The sequence below is a fragment of the Mastigoproctus giganteus genome, chromosome 2 (genome assembly GCF_048544385.1).
Source record: "Mastigoproctus giganteus isolate SK-2022 chromosome 2, ASM4854438v1, whole genome shotgun sequence".
Lineage (NCBI taxonomy): Eukaryota > Metazoa > Arthropoda > Arachnida > Uropygi > Thelyphonidae > Mastigoproctus > Mastigoproctus giganteus.
In genome coordinates this window covers 152,884,331-152,910,612 of record NC_143576.1, presented here as the reverse complement: position 1 = coordinate 152,910,612, position 26,282 = coordinate 152,884,331, and the positions used below count along the sequence as shown (strand labels likewise).

At 36.7% G+C, this 26,282-nt stretch overlaps 1 protein-coding gene across 1 annotated transcript in view; it reads left to right on the top strand.

Annotated features, from left to right (window-relative positions):
* LOC150089669 (fibroblast growth factor 18-like) overlaps nucleotides 1–25,948 on the top strand; it is a 186,896-nt gene extending 160,948 nt beyond the window's left edge. Inside the window, exons 4-5 of the mRNA XM_090368727.1 lie at nucleotides 16,296–16,408; nucleotides 25,483–25,948. Coding sequence (XP_090224853.1) covers nucleotides 16,296–16,408; nucleotides 25,483–25,827 — 458 coding nt within the window. The 3' untranslated portion in view covers nucleotides 25,828–25,948. The remainder of the gene's footprint in view (nucleotides 1–16,295; nucleotides 16,409–25,482) is intronic.
* The last annotated feature ends 334 nt before the right edge of the window (nucleotides 25,949–26,282 follow it).

Sequence of the window (26,282 nt, the reverse complement as noted above, 5' to 3'; positions counted from 1 at the left end):
TTAATAAATATAATATCGGTGTAGATAACTCTTAAAGAACAACTACGATAGTAGTGTGAAAGGCATCGTTGCGTCTGTATCTCATATTGTTCTCTTCCTTCACAACGAGTTGCCATGTATTGCACTACCTCGAATAAGTAACGTTTCACTAATAGAGAAGTCTATTATTACTTATTCTCAGTGAGTACCACCACGCAGACGGCACCGTTTCAAAGCTAGTTGACTTTGAAAGTAACAATAGTCTTCTCTATTAGTGAAGCGTTAATTATTAGAGGTAGTGCAATACATGGGCAACTTTCAGAATCAGTAAAACGTATGGTTTTATTCGACATATCATTTGACTCATCCATCTGAATTGTAGTTTGTTTTGTCTTTTTGGATCAACCGGTCTTCAGTGTCTGCGGATACTGTATATTTGGGAGTATAAGTCCATTTCTATTTTTTGTCTCGAAAATTCGTTCTAATCATGTATTTATCATAAGTCGACCCCTTCTTTACTGTCACCTTTCGTATCTGGCATAGTGGTTCTTAATCTGCATTAAGAACCACTGTGTACTCTTTAATTCAATTAATTCTGCTCTTTCTTTTAAAATTTCAGATTGTGACATTTTATTATACTGCATAGTAAAGTGTGCAGTATAATAAAATTCAACAAAGCGGTGGTTATACGGCAGTCCTTTGATAGATAACTGCAAATTCTGGTTCCCCTCCCCAGCCAAATTGCCAATCGACCCACGTGATCTTTAATCAAGCATACCAAACAAGCCACCGGAGCTCCTACTCCTTGTCTTTCCCCGCACCGCCGCAGCTGGCAGTATAGTAGCTTCACCACGGCTGATGGAGATACTAACTTGAGATGCACGAAATACGATCAGAGCACAAAACGGGAGTAAGAAAAATAGTTGGCTGCGAACCTGGAAAACTGTCTCAAAATTTTTTACCGCGAATAGGCAGATGGCTAATGGAAATAGCGCGAACTGAAAGTTCTTACGTCGCGCTGCGTTTAGTTTAGACTAGTTACTACGGGTAGGTAGGGATATTAGTTTAACTGTTTCTCGCTAGGTAATGAGAACTTATACCTGCGTGGAGTTTAATTTCTTAAAGAATGACAGATTATTCTCAGACGTTTCGTGGTACTTCGTGTACCACTTCTTCAGCGACTGTAAAGATAGCGGAACTGGTAATATGATTTACATAGAGTTGTTAACTTTTGATTGTACATTATTACACGTTAATTTGATTACACATTTCTTATTTGTTAAGGTTTAGTCTTGAATTAGATAAAAAAAAAAAAAAAAAATAGCTATTAGCAAACATTGCCGGCAAAACAACCGGACATACTTGAAAATACCGTAATGGCGGCAACTCTATCCTTGCACCAGGCATAGGGCGCCTCCGTAGCCAGGTGGGCAGCAGTGCGTAGCACACGCTTCTTGATTAGACCAGGGTTCGAGCCCGTGACCAACTACGGAGGATGCGGAAAGGTCAGGGAATGACCACCGCATATCCCTGGAGCAATATGGCCTAGTTGCTAATGCTCCTAAAATCCAAATAACAACAACAACCAGGCATAGAAAGCTAGATCCGATTTTGTTATTTGGCCGTGGGCTGTGTTGTATTGATGTTCTTTAATTCTTTTGAACAATCTTCTACCGGTTTGTACAATATATGATTTTTGGAAGCAAGCTCTTCGTCAGGGATGAACTGGGGAGGGGGGGGTACCCATATTTTTTTGGCTATGTTTTTAATCTGTTCGCTAATTTGGAGGACATACGAGATGTACTCTTTTTTTCTGGTTCTTTGTTTAGATGCCTGCGTGTTGAGATGTTTTGTTTTCGTGGATACCCGTTGTTTTTAATGTTTGGGGAATTCTGTTGATTTCTGTGTTGAGTGCTTGATAAGGATTCTAAGGATGAAACTTTTAAGAATGCTTACTTTTGTGTTAATGGGGTGTTTAGAATTGAACTCCATAATACATCTTGTGTCTGTTGGTTTGCTGTATATTTCTAGTAAGAGAGAGTTATTATGTTTCTTTAACAAGAGATCTAGGAATGATATGCTATTGTCTTTTTCTATTTCAAATTTTATGCATGAATGTACAGTATTAGGTAGTGTATCTACCCAGTATATGGGTTTTAGAGGGAAATTGTCTAAGCTATGTCTTCAGATGCTTTCGTTAATATCTGAAGGATCTTAACGAAATCTCTAGGAGGGAATTGCCCATGCTTGGTTCGACTTTTTGTTTGTACAGGATTTTGGAGAATTTGAAGCAGCCTTTACCAACGGATAGATCAATTAATTCCAGGATATTTTCTGGGGGTTAATGTGTCTGTGTTGATAATTTGGCCGATTTGTTGCTGTATTATGGTGTTTGTTTCGTCTAAGGAAATATTGGTAAACATGTTGTCCACGTTTAACGAAATTCACAGATCGTTGTTATTCAGTTGTACATTCTGGAGTTGTTTGTGTAGGTGATATGTGTTTTTTTTTTTTTTTTTTTAATGGATCTTTGGTTATTCGGAAGAATTGGGGTAATTATACTAATTAACCACTGTGCTGAATTGTGTCCATGGCAGTTTTCCCATTGAAAAAACCACCTTGCGCACCATGCTGCTAATAGAATATTTGAATAATAATAATAAAAAAATAAATAAAATTGAGCACAAAAGTAACAACCAGTGGCGTAACTTGGGCGGGGGGGGGGTAAAACTCTCGCATTGTTCCGCCACTTTGAAGCTGACCTTTGCTTTAAAAGTAGTTTAGAAAATATGAAGCAGACTTGGACAATTATTTTTTAAATATGTTATCTGTTCATAATTTTTAATGTATCCCCCCCACGTCCTGAGACTATAGTTACGCCTCTGGCAGCAACCGTTTTTAAAAGAGAACATGTGCTCTTTAAGAGTACGTTCGATAACCCAAGGCAGATGTCAATAAAATTTCGTGGACCAGCATTTGAGTAAAACTGGACAGCAGAACATTAATCAACTTGGAGAAGTTTAAATATTGAACTGAAGACTACATTTCACGAGGCCCCTTAAAAGATAGTACTTTGACTGAATAATTTTAAATAATGGAAACCTTTCTGCAGTCAGTGTCTACTAAAAATACAAATATTGAAAGATAAAATGCATTTACAAGTGACACGAAAAGCAAAATAAGTAGTTAATGAACGCAGTGCGTTACTCTTAAGGCATCCCATCGGCAGGAAAATTTGTTATTGATTCCAAAAATATTCTACGTAAGCATTGAAATTGTGCAATGGATCAGGGCTCCTGTTCCATATTTATAGTAATATTTCTACGGCAAAGTGGGGATGGAATGCTATGAAATCGAGCTTAGATCCATCCCAGGGGCCAAGGGAATATATGTTGGAAATCTGGTAGCAATTTACGTTTTTCTTGTCAATTAATGTGAAAACATACTTTCATTTATGCGATTTATGGAGGAAGGGGGGGTCAGCGAAAATCATAACTACATCTGAAAATTTTCCAAAGACCAACAGAAGACAAGTTGAAAATTTGGCCTATATAAGAATTTTCGTTCTAGAGTGATACACGAAATATACTTTCGTCTATAATCTACATCAGTGGTTTTCAACCGGGGTGCCACGTAATTTGGGTTTAAGTTACTTAAACTTATTTTTTAAATTTATATGTTTATTTCATTATAAAAAGGTGTACAGTATCTTTTTAATTTTGTGGTGATCTATAATTGATGTTTACTTAGTACCTATATATATGTAATTTTTCTAATTATATTATTGTAATAACTATCATATAACACATACAGACAGACAGAGAGAGAGATCTAACAGGCAGAAAATTGAGTAGATTGAGTAGGGGTGCCGCAAAATAAAATAAATTACTTAGGGGTACCGTTATTAAAAGGTTGAAAACCACTGATCTACATGAATAGATTTCTGTGGTCAGGGTGAAGGGTGCAAGAGATGCTATGATTGATCTTAAAAGCTTACGAGGTGTCAACGAAACATACGCTGAAGATGTAATATTGATTGAACTTCTTTATTAAGTAAATAAAATAAATAAATTTTCTGTTTATACTCTGGGACGACCAAACAGTCAGAGGAGTTTACAAGATAGATAGAATACAAGAAACAGCATCGTATTCAGAAGTCACGGACGTGAACCCCGGTTACTCAAGGCACGTGTACTTATTCCCCGCGCGCCTGACCAGTAGGCGTCTAAACCTCGTACTTCTATTACAAGTTAGGTAATGTACGCAATGCTCTACATTTCAGGCAAATTTAATCGTCCCCCCTGCAATTAACCGAAGTGAAAAGTAAATATAGCTATCTTCAATTTATTTATCAATTAATAACTATAGAACTCTATAGTTTATTCTCGAAACTTAGAGCCAATTTAATTACAACTGTATAATACTTGCTACTCTTCCCATACAGTATATACTTTAAGTCTCTTTATATGTCGAGAGTCTTACAACATAACGATACAGGCGAAGCGTGCATGGAACTGTCTAAAGTCTAACAATACTGCAATAAATCTATGAATTTCTTTTTTCCGTACAAATTGTATAGGAGAGGCAAAACAATAAAATTAAATTAAAACAAAATAAAATAACTGCCAGATTTCAATGAAATTTGGTTTGACTCGATAAATCTTTCTATATGAACTAAATATAGAATTTCATGAAAATCCGTATACTGGTAGTTCCTCTCTTACAGGTGGACGGACAGACATGGTGAGAGCAATAGGCATATGCTAACGCGCTTAAAAAGGGATTTCTTACAGTTGAAATACCATAATAATGATACAGTTCTATCAGTTGTTGTTCTGAAAGAATTGGGAGGGGGGGGGAGTGTTGGACGTCAACTATCACCAGCGCTGAGGCCTAGGGCCCAAAGATCAATTGAGCTCTCTGGGAGGTCATAAATTCCACGAGGCCCCCATACCTGATCCGTTTATCGAAGCGAGGTTACAGTTTATCATGTCCATTTTATGCGTTTCCCAGGTTAAAGGTACTTTATGGCTGGTGGCACTTATCGAGTCTTAGCTCCTCGCTTTTTCGCATTTATAAAAATGCGACAAGAGCCATGGTTAGCACAAGCTCTATGGCAACAAAGCTACTCAGATACCACCTATCCGCAGTTAAAGTGAAAACTGTTTTTGTTTCACTTATTAATTTCTTTAAAGTTTACTGTTCATATGCTAAGGAGGGAGGGGGATGTTATCTTTGGGTATTTCAATACTTTTTGATGCTGCTAATCAGATGAATTTGAATGAAACAAAAGCCAGGCGGATAAGATAAAAGGGAAGGTAAAAAAAAATCTTATTTATCCATTCCTGTGGTCTTGATTTCTAGCATATCTATAAAACAAGTACCCCATAATAAAAATTCGCACTTAATGTTCGATTATTAATTAAAATACTGACTTACATTTCTGAAATTAACTTTTATAATAAATTTTTGAACTTCAATATATATATATATATATATATTTTTTTTTTTTTTTTTTTTTTTTTTTTTATCAGCGAATTTAACTAAAAAGGGTTTAGGGCTGAAAGTCTCAGACTAGGGGAAATTTATTACAGAACAAGTTAGTGCAAAGCATCTTTTTGGTAGATCTCATATTGTGAATGCCTTCACAATGAGTTGCTCTAATATTGCACTCGAATAAGCAACGCTTAATGTTAGTTATTCTCGGCGGATGCTACCACCCAGACGGCACTGTTTCGAAACTTGTTGGCTTCTCATCGGTGGGTGGGTAGGTTCCCCGGTGATATAACGAGTGACAACCTAGTTAAGAAGTTTAACTCCACAATATGAGAGATGCCAGACGGGTGCAATATTAAAGTACTAAACTCTCTTTAGTACTTTACTGTTTTACTTCTTTACTTTTTTTTTTAGTATGTACTTTACTGTTGCACACCGTCTGGCATCTCTCATATTGTGGAATTAAACTTCGTAACTGGATTGTCACTCATTGTATCACCGGGGTATTTACCCGTCCACCGATGAGAAGCCAACAAACTCAGAAACGGTGCTGTCTGGGTGGTGGTATCTGCCGAAAATAAGTAACATTAGTCTTCTCTACTGGCGAAGCGTTGCCTATTTGGAGTTAGTGCAATAGCAGGACAACTCGCTGTGAAGGCATTCACAATATGAGATGTGATAAAAACGATGCCATTTCACCTACTTCATGATTTACTATGAACTAAAATGATGATCGACTCCCCCCCCAAGTGTAGAAGCAGTGTAATCCGCGAGGTTATGTTTGAAATTTATTAGGTATATAGATATATATATTTTTAAAAACAAGACTATTCACAGCATAAAATTAAATTATTACAACCTTTAGTGTAGGATGTAGTATTTTTCTTATCTTATTTTTATCATTTTATTCTTTTAAATTTAAAAGGGGATCTCAGTTCTCTGAAGTTTAAGAACCCCTTCCCCCATCCCAGCAGAAAATGGACAGTAGTAAGGTTCTTCCTTTTGTGATTCATATTTTGTCGACTCTTTATTGTGATGCTCATTAATTTTAGGCTTTAAGGCCAAGGTAGTTCTTGAATGCTTTAAAGAACGGGTAGCGCACAATACTATCAGCTTTATACCAGGAATGAGTAGAAAGTCTTCCACAATCCATTGCAGCAGTCATTGTGACCTGCTGACAAACTGAGATCCTCCAATCATTTCGAACAGGGCCATTAATCTTTTTAATGGCCTCAGATTTCATATTTAGTCGTTCACTGACCATGTTCGTTTGCCACTTTTCTGGATCTTGGTTATATGCTCTTCTGATTGATTTCATTTCCTTACTGAGTGTTAAGTCTGTTAAAATTTTCTTATGGTTTCACGTGTTCGTTCAACAAATAACTTTATATAATAATGCGTTCCACAAAACACACTACAGAACTTGGCATTTCCTTTTCAGATATAATGCTAAGTAGTGATTAAACAAGTTGCATCATGCTTATACGAGATAACGGGTTATCCTTCCACATGATGATGATGTTCCCTCGCAGCTAGTACAGTGGGAAAAGGCACGTCAATGTCGCGAGGAATTTTGAGTTTTTTTTTTCTTTTTTTTTTTTTTCAGAACGTGGTTCAATTAGTGTCACAGGAGAGGTTGCATGGTTTCCTCCCTGGAAACTCGGGTTCTTCTCCAATAAAACAGGCAAATCGTCCGCGGACAAATTTTTAGACAATATATACGGCGCAATATGGTCTAAGTCGTTCAACAACAACCTGATGCTGCGATCACAAGTGTTTCACATCCCTGTGCTTCTTAATAAATCGGTAATAATAAATTCTCATTAATATTTGAACTACTCTCGTGAAAGATACCAGATCTGCTAAATCAAAAAAGCAAGATACCTCCTTGTAACGCGGACGCGTTTTAAGGATATGTGTACCCGTTATGAAAGTTTATTTATTATTAGTTGAAGTAACTACTACTACTGCAAAAAAAGATATAAATACATCATCTATCATCGTTTCGCTATTCCACGGATCGACGTATGAAAACTCGCCACCATGCCCTCTCCGTCGTTGATTTCACTCCAATTTCCTCCTCTCTTAATGACATCGGTCTTTATCATGTCCTGCCATCTCATTCTTGGTCTTTTGTCCCTTAATTGTAAATCAAACGTTCTTCTTGGCAAACGCCTCTCGTTCATCCTCTTGACATGTCCAAACCATTTCAACCTATTCTGGAGTTTTTCAACCTGAATTCTCTCCCTAATCACATCATTCTTGATTTTGTCGCGTCTTGTCTTTCCGGCTATGCTCATCACAAATCTCATTTCTGTCCCCCTGAATTCTGCTTTCATCCTTTTTCCTCATAGTCCAAGTTTCAGATGTATATGTCAGAATTGGTATTGTAATAGGCCTGGCCTGATATATAGCCTTCTTACACTTCAGTGGTATGTTCCTGTTCCAGATCAGATCTCTTGTCTGCCTATAGAAATTCCCACCCGCTTGTATCCTTCTACTTATTTCTTTGGCTATTACTCTGTCTTTGTAATGTATCCGTCAACCTCGCCACTCCTCTTTAGAACCATTACTTCGCTCTTCTCCTGACTGAAAATCAGTCCATATATATATTCCAATTAATCAGAGAGATAAAAAGTAATCAAAATATAAGAAAAAAATTGTAGAAAAGCTAACATCGGTGGCAGCAAAAAAGCACAATCCACTACATGTTGCTTACAATAAGCTAAAATAAGATATTTGCCAGCAGCACGGCAAACCAGTAGAGTGAAAAAGAACTCAACGAAATAAAATAACAATAACAGAAAAATATATAGGGGGGGGATAAAAATATATATTAATATAAATGATATAAACAACTAAAAGTAAAATTGTCAGGACGAATTAATGACATCAGCTTTGATTAAACATTACATACGTCTGTTAAAATATAAGAACTGTTTTTTATTTTTAACTGTATAGCTTAAGCTATAGTCACTGTAATTAGCAAAGTCATACTTAATCAAATATTAACAAAATAACAAATCAAAAGTATCAAAATGTCATTACTGCATAAGGCTTACATTGAAAGGCACATCAACTTGCGGCTAGCGCCTCTCAGTATATGCCATCAATAACATGAGTCATCTGTTTCTGCGAGTTATATGCCAGTCTCACCTTATTAATATATACTAAATATCTTTAAGATAATTTTTTAAGATTAAATGTAAGTTAAGAATAGCATCATTTGCTAAACGGGCAAAATATGAAACTCGCAATTAAAAAAAAAAAAAAAAAAAACCAAGAAACAGGCAAAAGGAAAAGGAAACAAGAATAGTAGTAGCGCCTCAATTTATGAGGGAAATTGAGGCGCTACTACTATTCCTGTTGCCTTTTCCTGCCCATTAAGCTACAGAAACACTCGTGTAAATATTCTAATAATGTAAGAGTAAAGCTATCTGTAGGGCTAGCAGTTATATTTTGCTAGTCAGCCGTTCGATTTTTTTATTGCGAGTTTCATATTTTGCACGTTTAGAAAATTATGCTATTCTTAACTTAAATTTAATCTTAAAAATTTATCTTAAAGCTATTATGTATACTATATTTAGTATATATTAATAAGGTGAGACTGGCATATAACTCGCAGAAACAGATGGCTCATGTTAATGGCATATATTGAGAGGCGCTAGCCCCAAGTTGACGTGCCTTTCAATGTAAGCCTTATGCAGTAATGACATTTTGATTAAGTATGACTTCGCTAATTATAGTGACTATTAGGGGACTTGTAGGTTATGGTTATACACATATCTTAGGCTATACGGTTAAAAATAAAAACAAAAACATAGTTCTTATATATATAAAAAAGACGAAGTAAGCGAAAACAGTGCAAAATGATTCAGAAACAAGACTATCCTCTAAATTCAGGGCGTTTGGTCATCATATATCAGAGGCATAGAGAGAAAGTAGTACTCTATCTCATATCAGCAGTGACTCTACGTAGCAATGATCATAATATATTGATGTAGGCGCTATATAGAGATATAACTACTGCTAAGGATAAATGGAAAGGATTTTGCTTAAGTAATTACAGATTACTGTGATCACTTCCTTCGCCAACTAAGAGATATAATTCAGGGTGTAGACTTAAATGGATGTCGTATGAACTGATGAGACTAATGGCAGAGAAAAAAAAAAAATGTATGGGATGATTATAAATTAGGAGGGATCATGACATCCTACAGTACGTGCAAGCTAGTCTGCAATCATGAGAAGTCCTTGGCGAAGAACTAATGTTAACAATAGAAGGAAAGGGACGAACAAGATATGAATAGCATAACTAGTGACGATCCTGTTCAGGGTGCTGACAAACCTACATTCATGCGCGAAGAAGTTTTTGGAGATGGGAACATCAGAACGTGAAAGAGAAATTGCTGAAGCTAAAAGTAAATAAGACACGTGGGACTGATGCGATCTATCCAGTTATAGTAAGAGACGCAGCAAAAGAGATAACCAAATCTTTGGCCACAATTGAGTGGCCCATTGGATTCAAGGGAGGTTCCTATAGACTGGAGGTGTGCAAATGTCTCTCCAATCCACAAGGGGGAGGGGAATCAAAGGGCAACGTGATAAATTATAGACTTGATTTCTGTTACAGGAAAAATAATGGAGTCGGTGGTTAAAGAAGTATTGCAGAACCATCTTAATAGGAATGGAATTATATTGGAAGTCACAGCGTGGGTTTTTAGTGGGGGGGGGGGAAATCCTGTCTGATCAATCTGATTAGCTACTATGAAGCAGTAACAAAGGAAGTGATGTAAACAATAATTTTGACATCGTATATTTTGATTTTAGTATAGCATTTGACACTGTTCCACACGAGAGACTGCTGTACAAATTAGAGCAATGTGGCATTAGGAGAAAGTTACTGCTATGGATAAAGAGATAGTTGATTGGCAGAAGACAGAGGGTGGTTATAAATGGGCACACTGCTCTTTTTGGATTAATGTTATTAGCAGAGTAGCTTAGGATTTAGTGCTGGGTCCCTTTACTGTTTACAGCAGGGGCCCCGCGCTCAAAACGTCTAAATAAATATCATCTGCGTCTTTACCGCATTTCTATCAACGAGCCTACCGCGTCTTAATGTCTAGTTACCCAAGAGCATTTGGAGTCGACTTGAAAATTGCTAGAAGTAGAGCTTATACTTTATTCTACTAACGTAACGTGTTTAGAAATATTACAGTACATCTATACGAAAAATTTAACAGAATCATACCCAAATGTCGCCATAGCCTTAAGACTGATTTTAAATAATTTTTAACTGGAATGGGATCTTTCATTCGATGCCACTGTGAGACTTAATATATCTTGCACAATTATGTTATGTTTTCAAAGAAAAATATGACAATACATTTAGTAGTTCAACTAGGGGAAGAGCTAAGGCATCCCACATCGTTCTTTGTTCAAATCTGAAGCGGGTTTGTTTTAAAAATAGTTTAGAAAATGCGAGGGATAAATTTCATGGCAAATGAAAACCTTTTTAAATGCTGTATGTATTAATACATATTTAAATACTTTTACAATGGTCATTGTAAGAAGTACCGATATTTTAGAGGTAAATTTCGAACTCCATCCAAATTGGGATTCGCGTTGCGCCCATTGTTGTGTTGTAAAGTTTGAAAAAAGTATAAATAAGTTAGCAACTTTTATCATATTGAAACTGCAAATATTTTTGCCTATTTTTCGTCTTCACAAGTTGCAATTGCCATCTAGCGAGAAAATAAAGTACTATTTATCAATAACCACATACCATGTTTACGGCCTTGAATCTGTCTGACTTTTATGTCGTTGCAAACTGCTTCTTTCCTTACAAGTTTTTGCGTTTACGGTCCGATTCACACGGAATTTTATAGTGTATGTGAGGCGATCCTAAGGAATCCCAGGGAAAAAAAAAAATAATAATAAATAATAAATAAAGCTGGGGGAAAAGGCGACAGAAAGAAAAGTTGAAACCGAAAATGTTTACAAAATACAACTCAATAAGAAAATAATTTAAATATAAATGCAATACTCTACAATACCTAAGTAGTCCAAATTAGAATTTCTTAACCCAGATTCAGTCCCAGTTCATATATAGACCACCCATAACAGGAAGTAATGCTATTTGTAAAAATGTTATGATGTTTAAACAAGGGTTTATGGGGGGAGGGGTTATCTTTTACTCCCAAAGGTTGTTGGATAACAATCTGAAAAGTGAAATTTTCAAATGTTCCACACTATTCATGGCAAATGAATAATTCAGATTCATTCACTATTCCAATTTTTAAACAAGAGATTATATGAAAGGAATATATATTCTTCAGTGTGATTGTTTGTTTGTTGTTTGGTTTTTAGGAGCATTAGCAACTAAGGCCATATTGCTCCGGGATATGCGGTGGTCATTCCCTGACCTTTCCGCATCTTCTGTATTTGGTGATGACAGGCTCGAACCCCGGTCTAATCAAGAAGCGTGTGCTACGCACTGCTGCTCCTTCCCACCGGGCTACGGAGGCACCCTTCAGCGTGATATTTCATTGTCAAACTGAAACGAAAATGATTTTTTTTAATAAAAACCTCAAGCATGAATGGTATTAGAACCTATAGTACTTATACCGTGCATAGGTTGATTCTCCACGGCATAGGGCAGAATTTTACAGAATGTCAATATGTCATATGACATTTATTGTTCCAGGAATGACCAACAGTTCAAGCCCAAAGCACAAGAAACAATCCCAAATGTAACACCACCTCCACCAAATTTCACATTTGGGATGACATACTCTGATAAATGTTTTCTGGACATCTGCTAACCCAGACATGGCAGTCAGATTTGAAAATTGTGTACTGTAATTTTTCACTCTAGCACAACTTTCTAATAATTCCAGGGATCAAATACAGGTTGTGCACCAGGGGCAAGTTGATGCTGTCATATTTGCAGATTCCTGTTGTATTAACATCAGTTCATGTTGCCTTTCTGAACACCATGTTTGACAGTATCCTGATGGGATTTATGTGAAATTCTTCTGATTGCTTTCCATTTGTACTGTCCTAGTTGAATGCTTCTTGTCTGTAATAGCACCTTGACACTTCCATTAGCCACTGTTGATTTGGGGTGTTGCAGTTTTGCTATAGTAGCAAGAAGATTAATTACTAATATGCATCCTATGATGTAAGCACCAGATATGAGCCCCTGGGGTGAAAAGTGTCACATTTTGGTTGGAGGAGCATAAAATTGAGGCTAAACATTTCTCATGGCATGCACAATCACCAGACTTAAATGTTATTGAGCTGCTGTGGGCATTTTTGGTGAGGGGAGTGAGCAGATATCCTCCAATTTCATCACTCAAGGAGCTTCAAATGTTCCTCCATGAAGGATGTTTCAATATTCCTCTTCAAGATTTATTTGAATCCATTCCACATAGAATACAAGCTGTTTTAAAAGGAAAGGATTTAGTAAATGCAGTGGTCTGTCTTTACACAAAAGTCGTCACAATGAATTTCAGTGGTATTGTATACTTTCAACAAACAACATCCTTCCCCCCCCCACTTGTATTAGTTTTGATAGGTCAATCTGCCATTTATTGCAGTGGTCACTGTGCCAGTTCAGACAGTTACTAAATAGCAGATTAGCTTTTTGGCAAGCAATGTGATTTCTAGAAGGTTAATCTGCCATTACCTACTAGTTTCAAACATTCATGTTTGAAAGCAGTGCAGTACCACAACAATTCTTAAAGGCAAAGTTTGTTCTGTGGTTCAACACCTCATTTGTAATACCTACCTATGACACTGATATTCACACTAATACATCCATGGTAGTGGTAAGAGGATATATATATCACATAGACCATTTCAAGAAAGCTTGTTATGTAATGTATAAAATAATAGAAAGGGCAATTTTTTTAAGAACACAGTGAGTTGCAGTTTTTGTGAGTCATCATTCCAAGGACTCCCCGGAAATCAGGGACGATGATAGGTGCATTACTAGGTTTACCAAGTGCCCTGATTTACACGGAAAGGTGTTTATATATTACATAACAAGCTTTCTTGAAATGGTCTGTCAGACAACTAACAGACCATTTCAAGAAAGCTTGTTATGTAATGTATAAAATAATAACTGGGAAAGGGCAATCTTTTAAAAACATAATGAGTTGCAGTTTTTGTGAGGCACCTTTCCAAGGACTGTCCCTGGAAATCAGGTAAACCTAGTAATGTACCTATCATCTTCACCATGTCCATCTATCCATATGAAGCAACTTGACTTGTAGTAGATGGATTTTCATAAAATTTTATATTTGACTATTTATAAAGATAGAGACATGGCAGAGAAGAAAAATGCATTGGATGCATATAAATTATCACGCAGTACAGAAGCTTATAGAAGATATTATCATTAGCCATATGGTGCAAGGAAGCCTGAGGCTTATGCTGCACCATCCAAAAAAATAATTTTTTTTTTTTTTTTTTTGAGAGAGAGAGAGAGAGAGAGAGAGAGAGCAAGGGTCAGAAGTAGAAGGGAATCACCAAGAAAACGAAGAATGATGATATCCAGCTCAGGATCCTGGGTGTGCCAAGCCCATACTCACCAGATGTGAGCCCCATGGTGTGACATCTGGTGAGTATAATAATAAACTAGTTTCTAATTAAGTCACAAAGGAGGTTAGGCAAACTAAGGCACATTATGTGAAATCTTTAGCAAGGATGCAAAGAACAACAGTAAAGATATCTTTACTTATGTTAATGCTAGAAGGTAAGGAATGAATCACATTGGTCCACTTGATATCAATGTTGACTGGTGATGATGCTGCTCAGGTTGCTGAAAAACTGAATGAGTATTTCGCATCTATATTCACACATGAAGAATTTTTTAGGGAAATAGATGCTAGAAGTTTATCAAACTCTAACAGAGAGATAATTTTTAAAGAAGTTAAACATAAGAAAGGCATCTGGGATGGGGGTAATCTATTCAATTATATTGAGAGGCAATAAAGAAAGTCCCCATAGACTGGAGATGGGGAAATGTATCCCCAATTCATAAAGGCCGACACAAGTAATTACAGACTTGTTAGCTTAATTTCTGTTCGAGGGAAAATAATGGAGTCGTGGTTAAAGAAGTAATGCAGGACAATCTAGGTAAGACTGCAGTTATACTTCAGACACAGCATGGGTTTCTTAGGGGGGGAGAGTCTTGTCTGACCAATCTGGTTGGATACTATGATGGTCACAAAAGAACTGGATGCAAAAAAAATAATTTTGATGTCATATATTTGTATTTCAGGAAAGCTTTTGATACTGTTTCATATAAAAAAAACTACTGCACAAATTGGAGCTATGTGGCATTAAGAGAAATTGCTACTATGGATAAAGGGATGGTTGAGTGGGAGAAGACAGTAGTTATCAGTGGGCACTGCTCTTTTTGGATTAATGTTATTTGCAAAGTCCCCTGTTCAGTGCTGAGCTGACTGCTGTTTTCTATATTTATTAATGATACTGATGAAGGTATATCAGACTTAATATCTAAGTCTGCAAATGATACTAAGGTTGGCAGCAGGGTGGCCAACCATCCCGATTTAGAACTTCAAGTCCTGCTTCCCAATATTACCATAATTTGTCCCAAGAGAGGGGAAAAAACTGCCAATTTATTGATTTTACGTATTTTTAATTCTTATTGGAATATAATGGATGGGTTAAAAATTAATTATAATAACAAGAGAAAAATGAAAATTGAGAAATCTTTTTTCTCTTTGCTGTTTTAAATTACATGTATAATGTATTAATTTATCTATGCCATATTATTTTTGTAATAGTGAATTTTCTTTTTTTTTGAATTGTTAAAGTGAAGTAATTTTGAAAATTAAATAAATAAAAAAAAACAGTAATAATCATTTAAGATATCGCAAAGTACAGTCAATAACCTCTGATTTTATTAAGATATGGTTATTTTTTATAAAATTTTATACATTTTTGGTTTATAATTTAAGGTAAGTACTTTTGATTTCAATTTTATAATTTAAAAAAAAAATTCAAAGTTCTTGGGAAGGAGAAGAAATTTTAAAACTAGCAAAATGTAAAGAAAAATATATAAAGCAAATATGTAGCCTTCCTCGCTATTTTTCAAATAATGGTTATAAATATTATAGTTTACATAGGACAAATACATATTAACAACAATCATCTTAACAAATAAATACTATGATTGATTGATTGATAAAAAAATGTATTTTAATTATAATTTTATATTTTTCTTTTCCTTAAATTCAAGGAAGAACTAGATAAACTGCTAGTGGAGATGGAGAAGTGATGGCCTTTTTTTTTTGCTGATGCCGTATGAGCTTGTTTTCTTGCATAATTTTCTCCTGCTACTACTACTGTTTTCATTCTGAAGTTTCAAGCATGCTAGCACTATTTAGCACATTTTTCTCTCTCTCTCTCTCTCTCTCTCTCTCGAAGGTGTACTACCAGCTGAGCGACAGACCTCCCCCCCCCCATGGAAATACTGTATACGGGTTATGATTACTAGCAATAGTTGCCAGGTGTTGAATTCTGGCAACATGACTTATTTTTATTTTAAAAAATCAACAGTATGATGGGGTAATATTTAGAAAGTAGCAGATTAAAAAGGTCAATGAAAGTTTGTAGAACCCCAAATTAGATGTACCAGCTACTAGCCTCCTCTCCAGATTAATAACAAATGCCACTGATCAGCATTATAATCAAGTATAACACATACAATTGAGTTTTTGTATAATTATGGAAACATTTTTGTTTAACAAAGGATATATCACATTATATGTTTCATTTATTTCCAGTGAATATTAGCTTTCACTCTGTTCCAGTTCAAGGCCAGATGGGAGTAACAATAAGAGGTATAAGATCAAGGAGGTATCTATGCTTCAATAAAAGGGGAAAGCTTGTTACAAGGGTAAATATTTAATTATGTTATTCTCATACTCATTTAATGTGCAGAATAGTTTCATTATCTAATATCTTAGTAAATATTAGTATCAGTAAATGATTAAGTAAATATAGTACAGTGACTACTTACTTTATGCATGTTTAAATTACGCAAATTTAAAATAATGTGTGGCAATCATATTTACAGAAAGCACCATGGGGGAGAGTGAGTAAATACTCAAACAAATATTGAACCTTGATGAAACAGGTTTATGTTTCGTTTTTACAGGTTTATTGGAAAAAAAAATCCTTGATCACACTTATATTTCCATTGTTGAAAAGACTGTGCCTGGCAGCAAAAGATTGGCTAACACTTCTATTTGGTGGGTCATAATCTGGTGTATTATGTTCTGATATGGAAGTTCTAATAATCTGATCTAATATGGAGGGTCAAACTGAAACCTGTGTGCATTTACTACTATCAAAACCCTCGTGCTCTTAAAGGTTACGACAGGTTGTACGTGTCTGTGTACTGGTACTCAAACTCTAAAGAGTGGATGACTGCTGTTATTTTTAGAAATTTCTTGAATCTCAGTTGTAACCAGAATTGGAAGTGTTATTGCAAGGCAGAAGAAATTTTGTTCAACATCTCTCTTATTCTTGATAATGCCACAAGCCAATATCAAGATTGTTTTTTCCTCCGGCAAATACCTCAGTAGTCCAGCCTACGGACCAACATGTGATTAAATCTTTTAAGGCTCAGTATTTAAAGGACATTCTGGCTGATCTAATTGACAAGACCGACCAGGAAAAGATGAGTGTGTGCAGCAATATTGGCGGGCCTTCAATATAAAAGATGCTTTAAAATTCATTGATGCTGCATTGAAGTATTCAAAATTTGTGGCATAGGTTATGTCCAGATCTTAGCAACTCCTTCAAAGGCTCTGAAAGTGATGAAGATTATGCACAAACCAAAGACAAATGCTTAAAATTTGCTAAAAGATAGGGTTCACTGAAGTGGAGGCAACTGATATCGATGATTTAATTGATTCGCATCATCAAGAATTGTCAAATGAAGATCTGTTTGCATTGAGCAGCATTGCATTCAAGAGGAGGGGGCAAAAGTGAGCAAAAGCCCAGAGGTTAAAGAAGAACGCAGCCTGACAGTGAAAGGAATGCCGCAAGCATTAAATCTTATAGATGAAGGCCTAAATATGTTAGCTGATGAAGACTCTAATCTTGAATGAAGCTCTAAAGTTCAAAGTCAAGTTACGCTAGAACTTGGTTGCTACTATGAGTTATGTGAAAAGAGGCAATGTGCAAAGGAACTAACTCTAGATTTCATTTTCAATTGCTCCAAGGGAGCAGCCAAGTGAACCTCCACCTCCCTGGTAGCGTAACACCCTCACCCTGAACTATCTGGTCTGAATCTGACCATAACGATCTGCATCATTCTGCATAAGGCCACCCTCCACCCCAATCTCTCAATTGTTGTTTACATTGTACTGTATATGTTGGTTATAGCGAACATTTTTTTTTTTTTTTGGTACAGTAAGAAAATATAAATCAATAAAGATGAATGAATCTCTTTAGTTGCTCATCATTTTTCTTTGGAGTGCCCAGTTTTTCTAACTAAAGAAAACAAGTGGTATGTACTGGTAGGGGTAAACTTAGCTAGATGCAAGAGTTATTTGCATAGGCCTATTATTGTATTTTTATGTGACTATGTACATTACGCGTGAATTTTAATTGTGTGAGACATTCTGGAATATAACCCTCACGTAAATTGAGAAGTTACTGTATTTCCTTTTGCTATACATGTGGGCCTATGATGTCAGTTGTTAATTGGTTCCTTATAAGTTCAATGTATACAGAGCAATAGATTCACATGTTGATAAGTGTTTCTAGGGATTTATCCAAAACTTGTGCAACAAACTCAATTTTTGGATAAATAAACTAGTTTAATTACAATTTTATTGATTAAATATAAATAAAATGTGCATATCACTTTACCCCTTAAAGGGTGAATCACCCTCAATCTACACTGGCATTCAAAGAAAGTGCATCACCTAGGAATTTCACATTTCTAACCCTTTTTCTGGTTGGTATGTTACATTAATGACAAATAGAAATATAAACAAGATATTTCTTAATAGTTAAGGCAAAGCTGAGTAATATTTGACAGGTACTCTCAAAATATTCCAAAATGAGCACTTGCAACCTTTATACAACATACAAGATTCTGAAATGTATATCAGAAGCCCTCAGTTTGCTTCTCTTTATCATTTTAAATGGAAAACAACATGAAAAGTTCACCAGGTGCAAACTAATATTTAGTTGAACCGCCTCTGGCCCTGATGACAACAGCACACCATTGAAGCATTGACAAGATAATATCAACTGTTAGTTCGTGGTTCCAAACACGAATTATGGCTTCCTGAATGAAGTAGTAGTAGTGGCATGTGATACAAGAAAGCAAATGTATGAGCTTATGCAGCATCAGCCAAAAAAAAAAAAAAATCACACCATTCCCTCCAAATGCCTGTGCAGTTCCTCCTTAAATTTATTCACCTATCAACTTCCACAACGACAGATGGAAGTTTGTTCCAGCAATTAACCACCCGCTGGCTAAAGGCAAATTTCCGCACATCTAATCTACATCTGTCTTTTCTTAATTTGAATTTATGCCCCCTTAGGTTCGTAATCTGAACAAGTGGAAGGATCTCATCAGAATTCAGCGTGCTCAACCCATTCAAGGCCTTATGCACCTCAATCAGATCACCGCGCAGGTGCCTAGTCTCCAGCCACTGCAATTTGCAGAACTCAAGCCTCTCTTGGTATGAGGATCCCTTCATTCCCCTCACCAATCTTGTTGCCCTTCTCTGTACACGCTCAAGTAAATCTACATCCTTCCTAAAATGAGGACTCCAGACCTGTACGAAGTACTCAAGGCGTGGCCTGACCATTGCCTTATACAGAGGCATAATCACCTCCTTTTCCCTGCTAGCAAAATTCGTATATATCATTGACAAAACCCCATGACCTGCTGGCAGCCTGTCTGCATTGCTCAGAAAACTTCATATCTGCCTGCACAATTACTCCCAGGTCTTTTTCATTTTCTACCACCTTAAGTGTAGTACCACACAGTTGGTACGTTTCTCTGGGGTTACTTCTACCCATATGCAGTACTTTGCATTTGTCAAGGTTAAACTTCAGTTGCCACTTCTTAGCCCATCTGCCCAAATTATCTAGATCCTGTTGCAGTAGCACACTGCCATTACTGTCATTAACAACCCTGCCAAGTTCAAGAAGGGTCTTTGGTTTCTTTCTGGCAACTGCAGATTCCACACGATGCCAACAGTTCTCTATATGATTCAGGTTCAGGCTGTTTCCTGGCCAGCTAAGAGTTGTAATGGACCGTTCTTTCAATAATTTTTTCACCTGTAACAAATGTAAACACATTACTCTTGAACCTCTAATGCAGAAATGAAGCTAAAGTGACTACAGAAGTGCCTGCTTTCACTTTTTGCCCGATGACAGGGAGTAGAGTCGTCCTGAAAGATGCAGTTACTTGGTAGATTAAAATGGTCTCTAATGGTTGGCAGAAATTTGCCTTCCAATATAGCCAGGTATCCATTGGCATTTATGGAACCTTTTATAAACTGCAGGTGACCTACTCTGTGATACGAAATGCACCCCCATATCATTTGGTTGGTAGGGAATTTCACTGTAGACACATACAATCTGGATGGTATTCTTCACCACGTCTGCGGTGAATCGTTTGTCTTCCATCAGAGCCATGTAGGTTTAATTTCTTCTCATCCAAGAAAATAACTGACTTCCACTGCTCGGGGGTCCATTTGACATGCTCCTTACATCAAATTAGCCAATCCTTTTTTTTCATTTTTTGTGTGAGGGGCTTCTTCTTCTGACTGTTGCTGCACTTGCTACCACTCCTGTATGTTCTTCCCATTCTCTTTTCAGCTCAGATGAAGAAGCTTTACAGTTTTTATGGCATAAGCACTTCAAAATGTGGTCCTGTTTTGGCGTAGAGATTCGTTTGTGGCGTCCGGTTCCTATCAGCAGAACCAGTATTTTTGAGTTTGGAAAGAAATCTACCCACTGTCGACTGATTACAAGTCACTCTATAAGCAGCATGACTGGAAGAACATCTTTCCTCGTGTAAAGCAATAATAGCACTCTTTCTTCGTGGTGTCAACTGCACGTAACTTGGCATCCTGACACAAGCAAGGAATGACTGCAACTCTTGCAGAGCGTGCTTATATAGCTGAAAGTAATGGCTGATTCAAAATTACGTCATCACCTAGGCATGTTAATCTTATCTGATGCAATCTGTAAGAAATACTGACATATATTTACGTTATTCAGATGACAATTACAATTTTAAGGGGTGATGCACTTTCTTTGAACACCAGTGTATATACCAGTGTATATACCAGTGTATAGAAGTTGAAGACTGGATTTGTGGAGGCATCATGCTTCTTGCAAAATGATGCTAAAGTAGATTGCATCCAAATTGTCTTCCTCTCATTCATGACTTCCTTGTGGCAACAAACACTGGTTTCTATTAATCTTCATTGCTACAAGGCATTGGAAATGACACATTGCTATGAGCAATATATCATTTTCAAAGAAACAACTTTTATTAGTTCTTTTAAAAAAAAAAAAAAAAATGTAAATATGAAAGTCACTTCCACTTTTAACACCTTGACTGCCATGTCAGCCATATATGCCTGACAGAATCAGGTGTTTTAGGCACTGTGTCGGACATATATGGCTGCCACCCTCTGTTTCAGCCAGAGTTACATCAGCTGTATAGTGCTGACAATTATTTTTGAAAAGCGTGGCCGCTGGTGATACATCTGATGAAAAAAAAATAAGCGAGTAACTGCTGATTATTTATTATAAAATTTTACAATTACAAAATTATGTAAATTTCTAGTGTTGACCAAAACACTCTAAACACATGAAAGGCTGATGGTTACAGTCTGGGCAATAAGCACCAACTCTTTTCCCTTTCTTTCTAGCAGCATCTGCTGCTAGAAAGAAGGACTTCAGTTTTGCATAACATAAAACACACATTCTTCTACCATTTTATCTCCTTTCTTCATTGTGGCATAATGAACCCATTTAGTCTCACAGATCAATGCCTGCTTTTCCTTTATTATATGCTAGAATAGGAAGTGGTTTTTGTTTGGCTTCTTTTTGTCTTCCTTTACTGGTGGAAGGTTCATCAACCATTTCTGGGATATGTTTTGTTGACATTAAAATATTTATTTTAGAATTGCTAATCAAATTATTTACTAAATATTTTTTGGCCCCAAGGGTATTTTCTTAAACCAGCTTGGCAATCAATGTGCTAAAGTGGGATGCCACCTCAACTTGTTATGACCTTTAAAGGAAACAAATTAATTACTTTACTCAAGTTTTCTTTGTCAAACTTAAAGGCTAACTTATCAGCAAGAGCAGAACCCTTTCACAGAATTTTTAAATCTTATGCTTATGCCACACCAAACTGATTCGACACTGCACTGTCCAGCAATGTCGACTGGCTTCACTTCCTTGGATTTTGTGTTTCTTAAATAATAGCATAACCCCTCCTCCCTTCCTATCCTTTCTGTAGACATTGTACTCCCCAAATTCCAGTTCTGCATTCCTTATATCTGTGTGACACCACATCTCTGAAATCCCAACAATATCTGCCTTTGATGTGAAGGCGCCTCCGTAGCCAGGTGGGAAGGAGCAGCAGTGCGTAGCACACGCTTCTTGATTAGACCGGGGTTCGAGCCCGTCACCACCAAATACGGAGGACGCAGAAAGGTCAGGAAATGACCACCGCATATTCCCGGAGCAATATGGCCTTAGTTGCTAATGCTCCTAAACAACAAAAACGCCTTTGATGTTTTGAGCAATACCTCAAATTCATCAAATTTATTTACTAAACTCCTAGCATTGGTGTACACGCAAGTATACATGCACCTGCTCTTCCTCCTAGCCACCCTAACACAACCCATGTGTTTACTTGTACCCCCATGATTCCCAGCAGTCTCTGAAATATCCTGCATCTTATTTTCCAGGCTGCTGCTCATTCCAATAGAAGCAGTGCAAGAATCACTTTCTCCCCTGCCAGTGGCTACTGTTAATCTATTAGTCCTTGTATCCCCCAATCTAGCAGTTTTCCGACCCACCTAACACTGCCTCGATAGCACCAGCAAACATTCTTGCACCCTTTCTATTTAAGTGTATCCCATCCCTGTAGAAGCAGTCTCTCCTGTTAACAAGTACAGACCAGGCTGAAAAAAATTCTACCCCTTGAGCCCTGCACAATGTTTCCAGGGCCGAATTGATCGACAGGGCTCTCATCATATACTCCCTTCTATCATGTCTGGGCAAAATTGCAGACACTTTCAAATTCAACCCTAATTCACGGCTTTTTTTTTCATCAGTGACCTGTACTTGCTAAGTAATTCCGCCGGTGTCCTACTCTTAATATCATTAGTGCCAACGTGTACAACTATATCACCTTTTGTGCCCTTAAAAGATGATATCCGCTCTACAACGTCATCAACCTTTGCCCCTGGCAAACATACCCTGGTCCTATTCCACCTATCCTTTTTGCAAAGCATGTTCCCCGCTTCCCTGACAATAGAGTCACCAACAACTACTAGTTCCTGTGCGACCAGCACATTCTGCCTTGGGGGCTGCCTCTGTGTTGCCTGATGACCAAGTGCAATCTCTGGCGTTGATGTGGGCGGCTGAGAGCTTGATGGGCCCCTCAATTTATTTCCTTCGAGGGCATCCGCCCTGTCCTTCAAGCTCTCATATAGGCCCATAACAACGCTGAGTTGTCGCCTGATTTCCTTACACTCCTTGCATCGCGCACATACAAAGACATCCCCCAATGGCAGTATCATGCCCCATACCCGACTGCTCCGCAAACATCAAGCAAATAGTACATCTTAAAAGGCTGTGATTCAGAGGGCAACTGCCCCCCCTCAGGAGCCACAGCATTCCCATTAGCTTGAGCATTTTGCTTTGCTGCTCTGGTTTGAGTCATGATTTCGATTTACTTTCAAGAAAATTTCAATTTCAGTACAAAATTAAATCCTAAACTTGTATCCCAACACAGTTATAACGCTATATGCATTAGCATTAGTAGAGGCATTTGATGCAAGAAAGCAAGCTTATGCAGCATCAGCCAAAAAAAATAAAAAAAATAAATAAAAAATAACCACATCCACTTCACCCCTCTGTTCTTTCGAAATACCACGACAAGGGATGGAAGTCTGTTCCACCAACCAACCACCCGCTGGCTAAAGGCAAATTTCCTCACGTCTATCCTACATCTGTCCTTCCTCAATTTGAACTCCCGCCATCTCAGGCGACTATTCCGAGCAAGAGGAAGAATTCCATCAGCATTGAGCATGCTCAAACCATTCAAGGCCCCACACACCTCTATCAGACCACCTCGCCGGTGCCTAGTCTCCAGACACTGTAATTTGTAAAACTTAAGCCTTTCTTCATAAGAGCACCCCTTTGTTCCATTCACCAATCTTGTTGCCCTTCTCGTAAAGTGCCTGCCTCGCAACCCAAAGGGAGCGGGTTCAAATCCCGCCTCGGGCCCGGATCAGAGTAGTGCAAAAACCTTGGGAGGCGCACCACGGCCACAGAAGCCGATATGTTTCAGTAACGAGTTATCTACGAAATCTACGAGTGTTATCTACGAAATATTTATGTTTCAGTAACGAGTGTTATTTACAAAATCCCTTTATATAACTTCCGTATCAAGTTATGTATTAATTATTTTTACTAATTATTTATGTTACGTAACCTAAGTGGTTATATGTATAGTTAAAAGTACAATTTAGTTGCCAATGAAGTTCGACAAGATTAATAGATTTTACTGATTAATTTTCGCGTAACAATGGCGGCTATTTACGAACGGTAAACACTTGGATTTGATACCCTTTCCGATACTAAGTAATACCTACAAAATCTCTAAGTTACTTTAAACTTAAGTACCGTAAATAGGAATATAAAGCTACTCTAGAAAATAAGTTAATATGTCAATTTAAACTAATAAGGGAAAATAAATCAGAAAAAACTTCTCTGTTCCAAGAGCGACAGAAAGGCACATCCGCACAGGCAATCTTTTTAAACATTTCCATTCTTTTTAACATGCAAAGAAAGGTGGAGGGTAACCAAAAACAAGCCTTCAAATCTGAGAAAGAAAACTAAATTTATTGGAGATACACCTAATTACCAGATAACAAGTTGGCAAGTATGGAAGCTGCAAGTAATGTACTGTAATGATGTTAAAGACGCAATAGTTTATCTTTTCTGTGGTGTTAATGTTCTTTTCAAAGTCAACATAAGTTTCCTGTTAAATCAGCATGCCACCCAAGTCTTTATATAGTGAGTTTAGTGCAGAATCTTGAGACACGAGCCCAACATCTATTTTATAGTTAACAGTACTTTTGACATCATGATATATAAAAACATGGTTTAAAAATAAACTTTTTGTTTTTTAAAATTTTTTTTTTTTTCTTTTTAGGTTGATAGTATGAACCAGAGCTATAATGCTAAATGCGTTCCACTGTTGATATCAATATTTGTAAAAAAATAAGAGAAGTTTACCTCAATATGATATGTAGAACACTTCCATATGATACTCTCCAGAAATTAAAACAAAAACAATTTAAAAAATCAAAAATCTTACATTACAGTAAGAAACAATTAAAAATTAAGGAGGAAGGAAAATCGTTTTGCAATTTTTTTGTTAAATTAATTTTTTACTTGATTTTTAATTCTTTCTTACTGTAATATAAGATTTTCGATTTTTTTTTAAATTGTTTTAGTTTTAATTTCTGGAGAGTATTATACGGAAGTGTTCTACATATCATAGCAAGGTAAACTTCGCTTATTCTTTTACAAATTTTCTTTTTAGTAAAATATCTTTTTTAGAACGTAAGACTGAACTAAATATGATTCTTTGTAGACAAGTATTGAGTAGTTTATTAAAATATAATTTCTTTCCATTTGTTTATTATTAACATTCACTGTTTTCATTTCCAATTTCAGCGTGCTGGACGTAAAAGACTGTGTATATTCAGGGAACACTTAAACCCTGACAGTTACACTGAACTACAATCTGTTTTCAATCCAGCCTGGTATGTAGGATTCACAAAGAAGGGCAAACCAATTAAAGGCTCGAAGCACAGGATTGAACGGCTCCAGAAATGCTTCTACTTCATGAAGCGAAATAATAATGCTGCCACAGATCTAGACAAAGAGGATATGAAGAAACCAGGACCTCGTATTGATCCATCAAAACTACAGGTCTATCTACCACAGGGGCAACCTACAGCATCAAAGCGGAAATATAAAAAGAAATCTTATAAACCACATCCACAACCAATAAGATGAAGGCACAAATACATAAGGGAAAGGCTGGTCCTTATCCTAAGCACTTTTCTCTTCATTTAGACCATTCCTAATCAACAAAACTTCTGAATGCATTTTATGGTTACATTCCCAGTTATGAGATGGTCATCTCATGCAGCATGGTGCTGCTTAGGGAGCACACACCACCCATATTTGTGATATTATTGCTGCACATAACTATGTGAATCACTGGCTTTGATAATTTTTTGAAAATTCAGCCAGTGCCAAATTCTGTATTTATAATGGATCTAATCATCATGAAATTATTGAGTGTACACTTACATTTTTTTTTTTTAATTACCCATGCCTGCATCAACTTGTATATAAAATGTGCACTTCATAAATACTAACTTAATACATTGTGTGCATGTGTTTGTGTGTATATACACTTCGGCTTCAGTTCGAACCTTGAATGTGACACACTAGCTCCATCATCA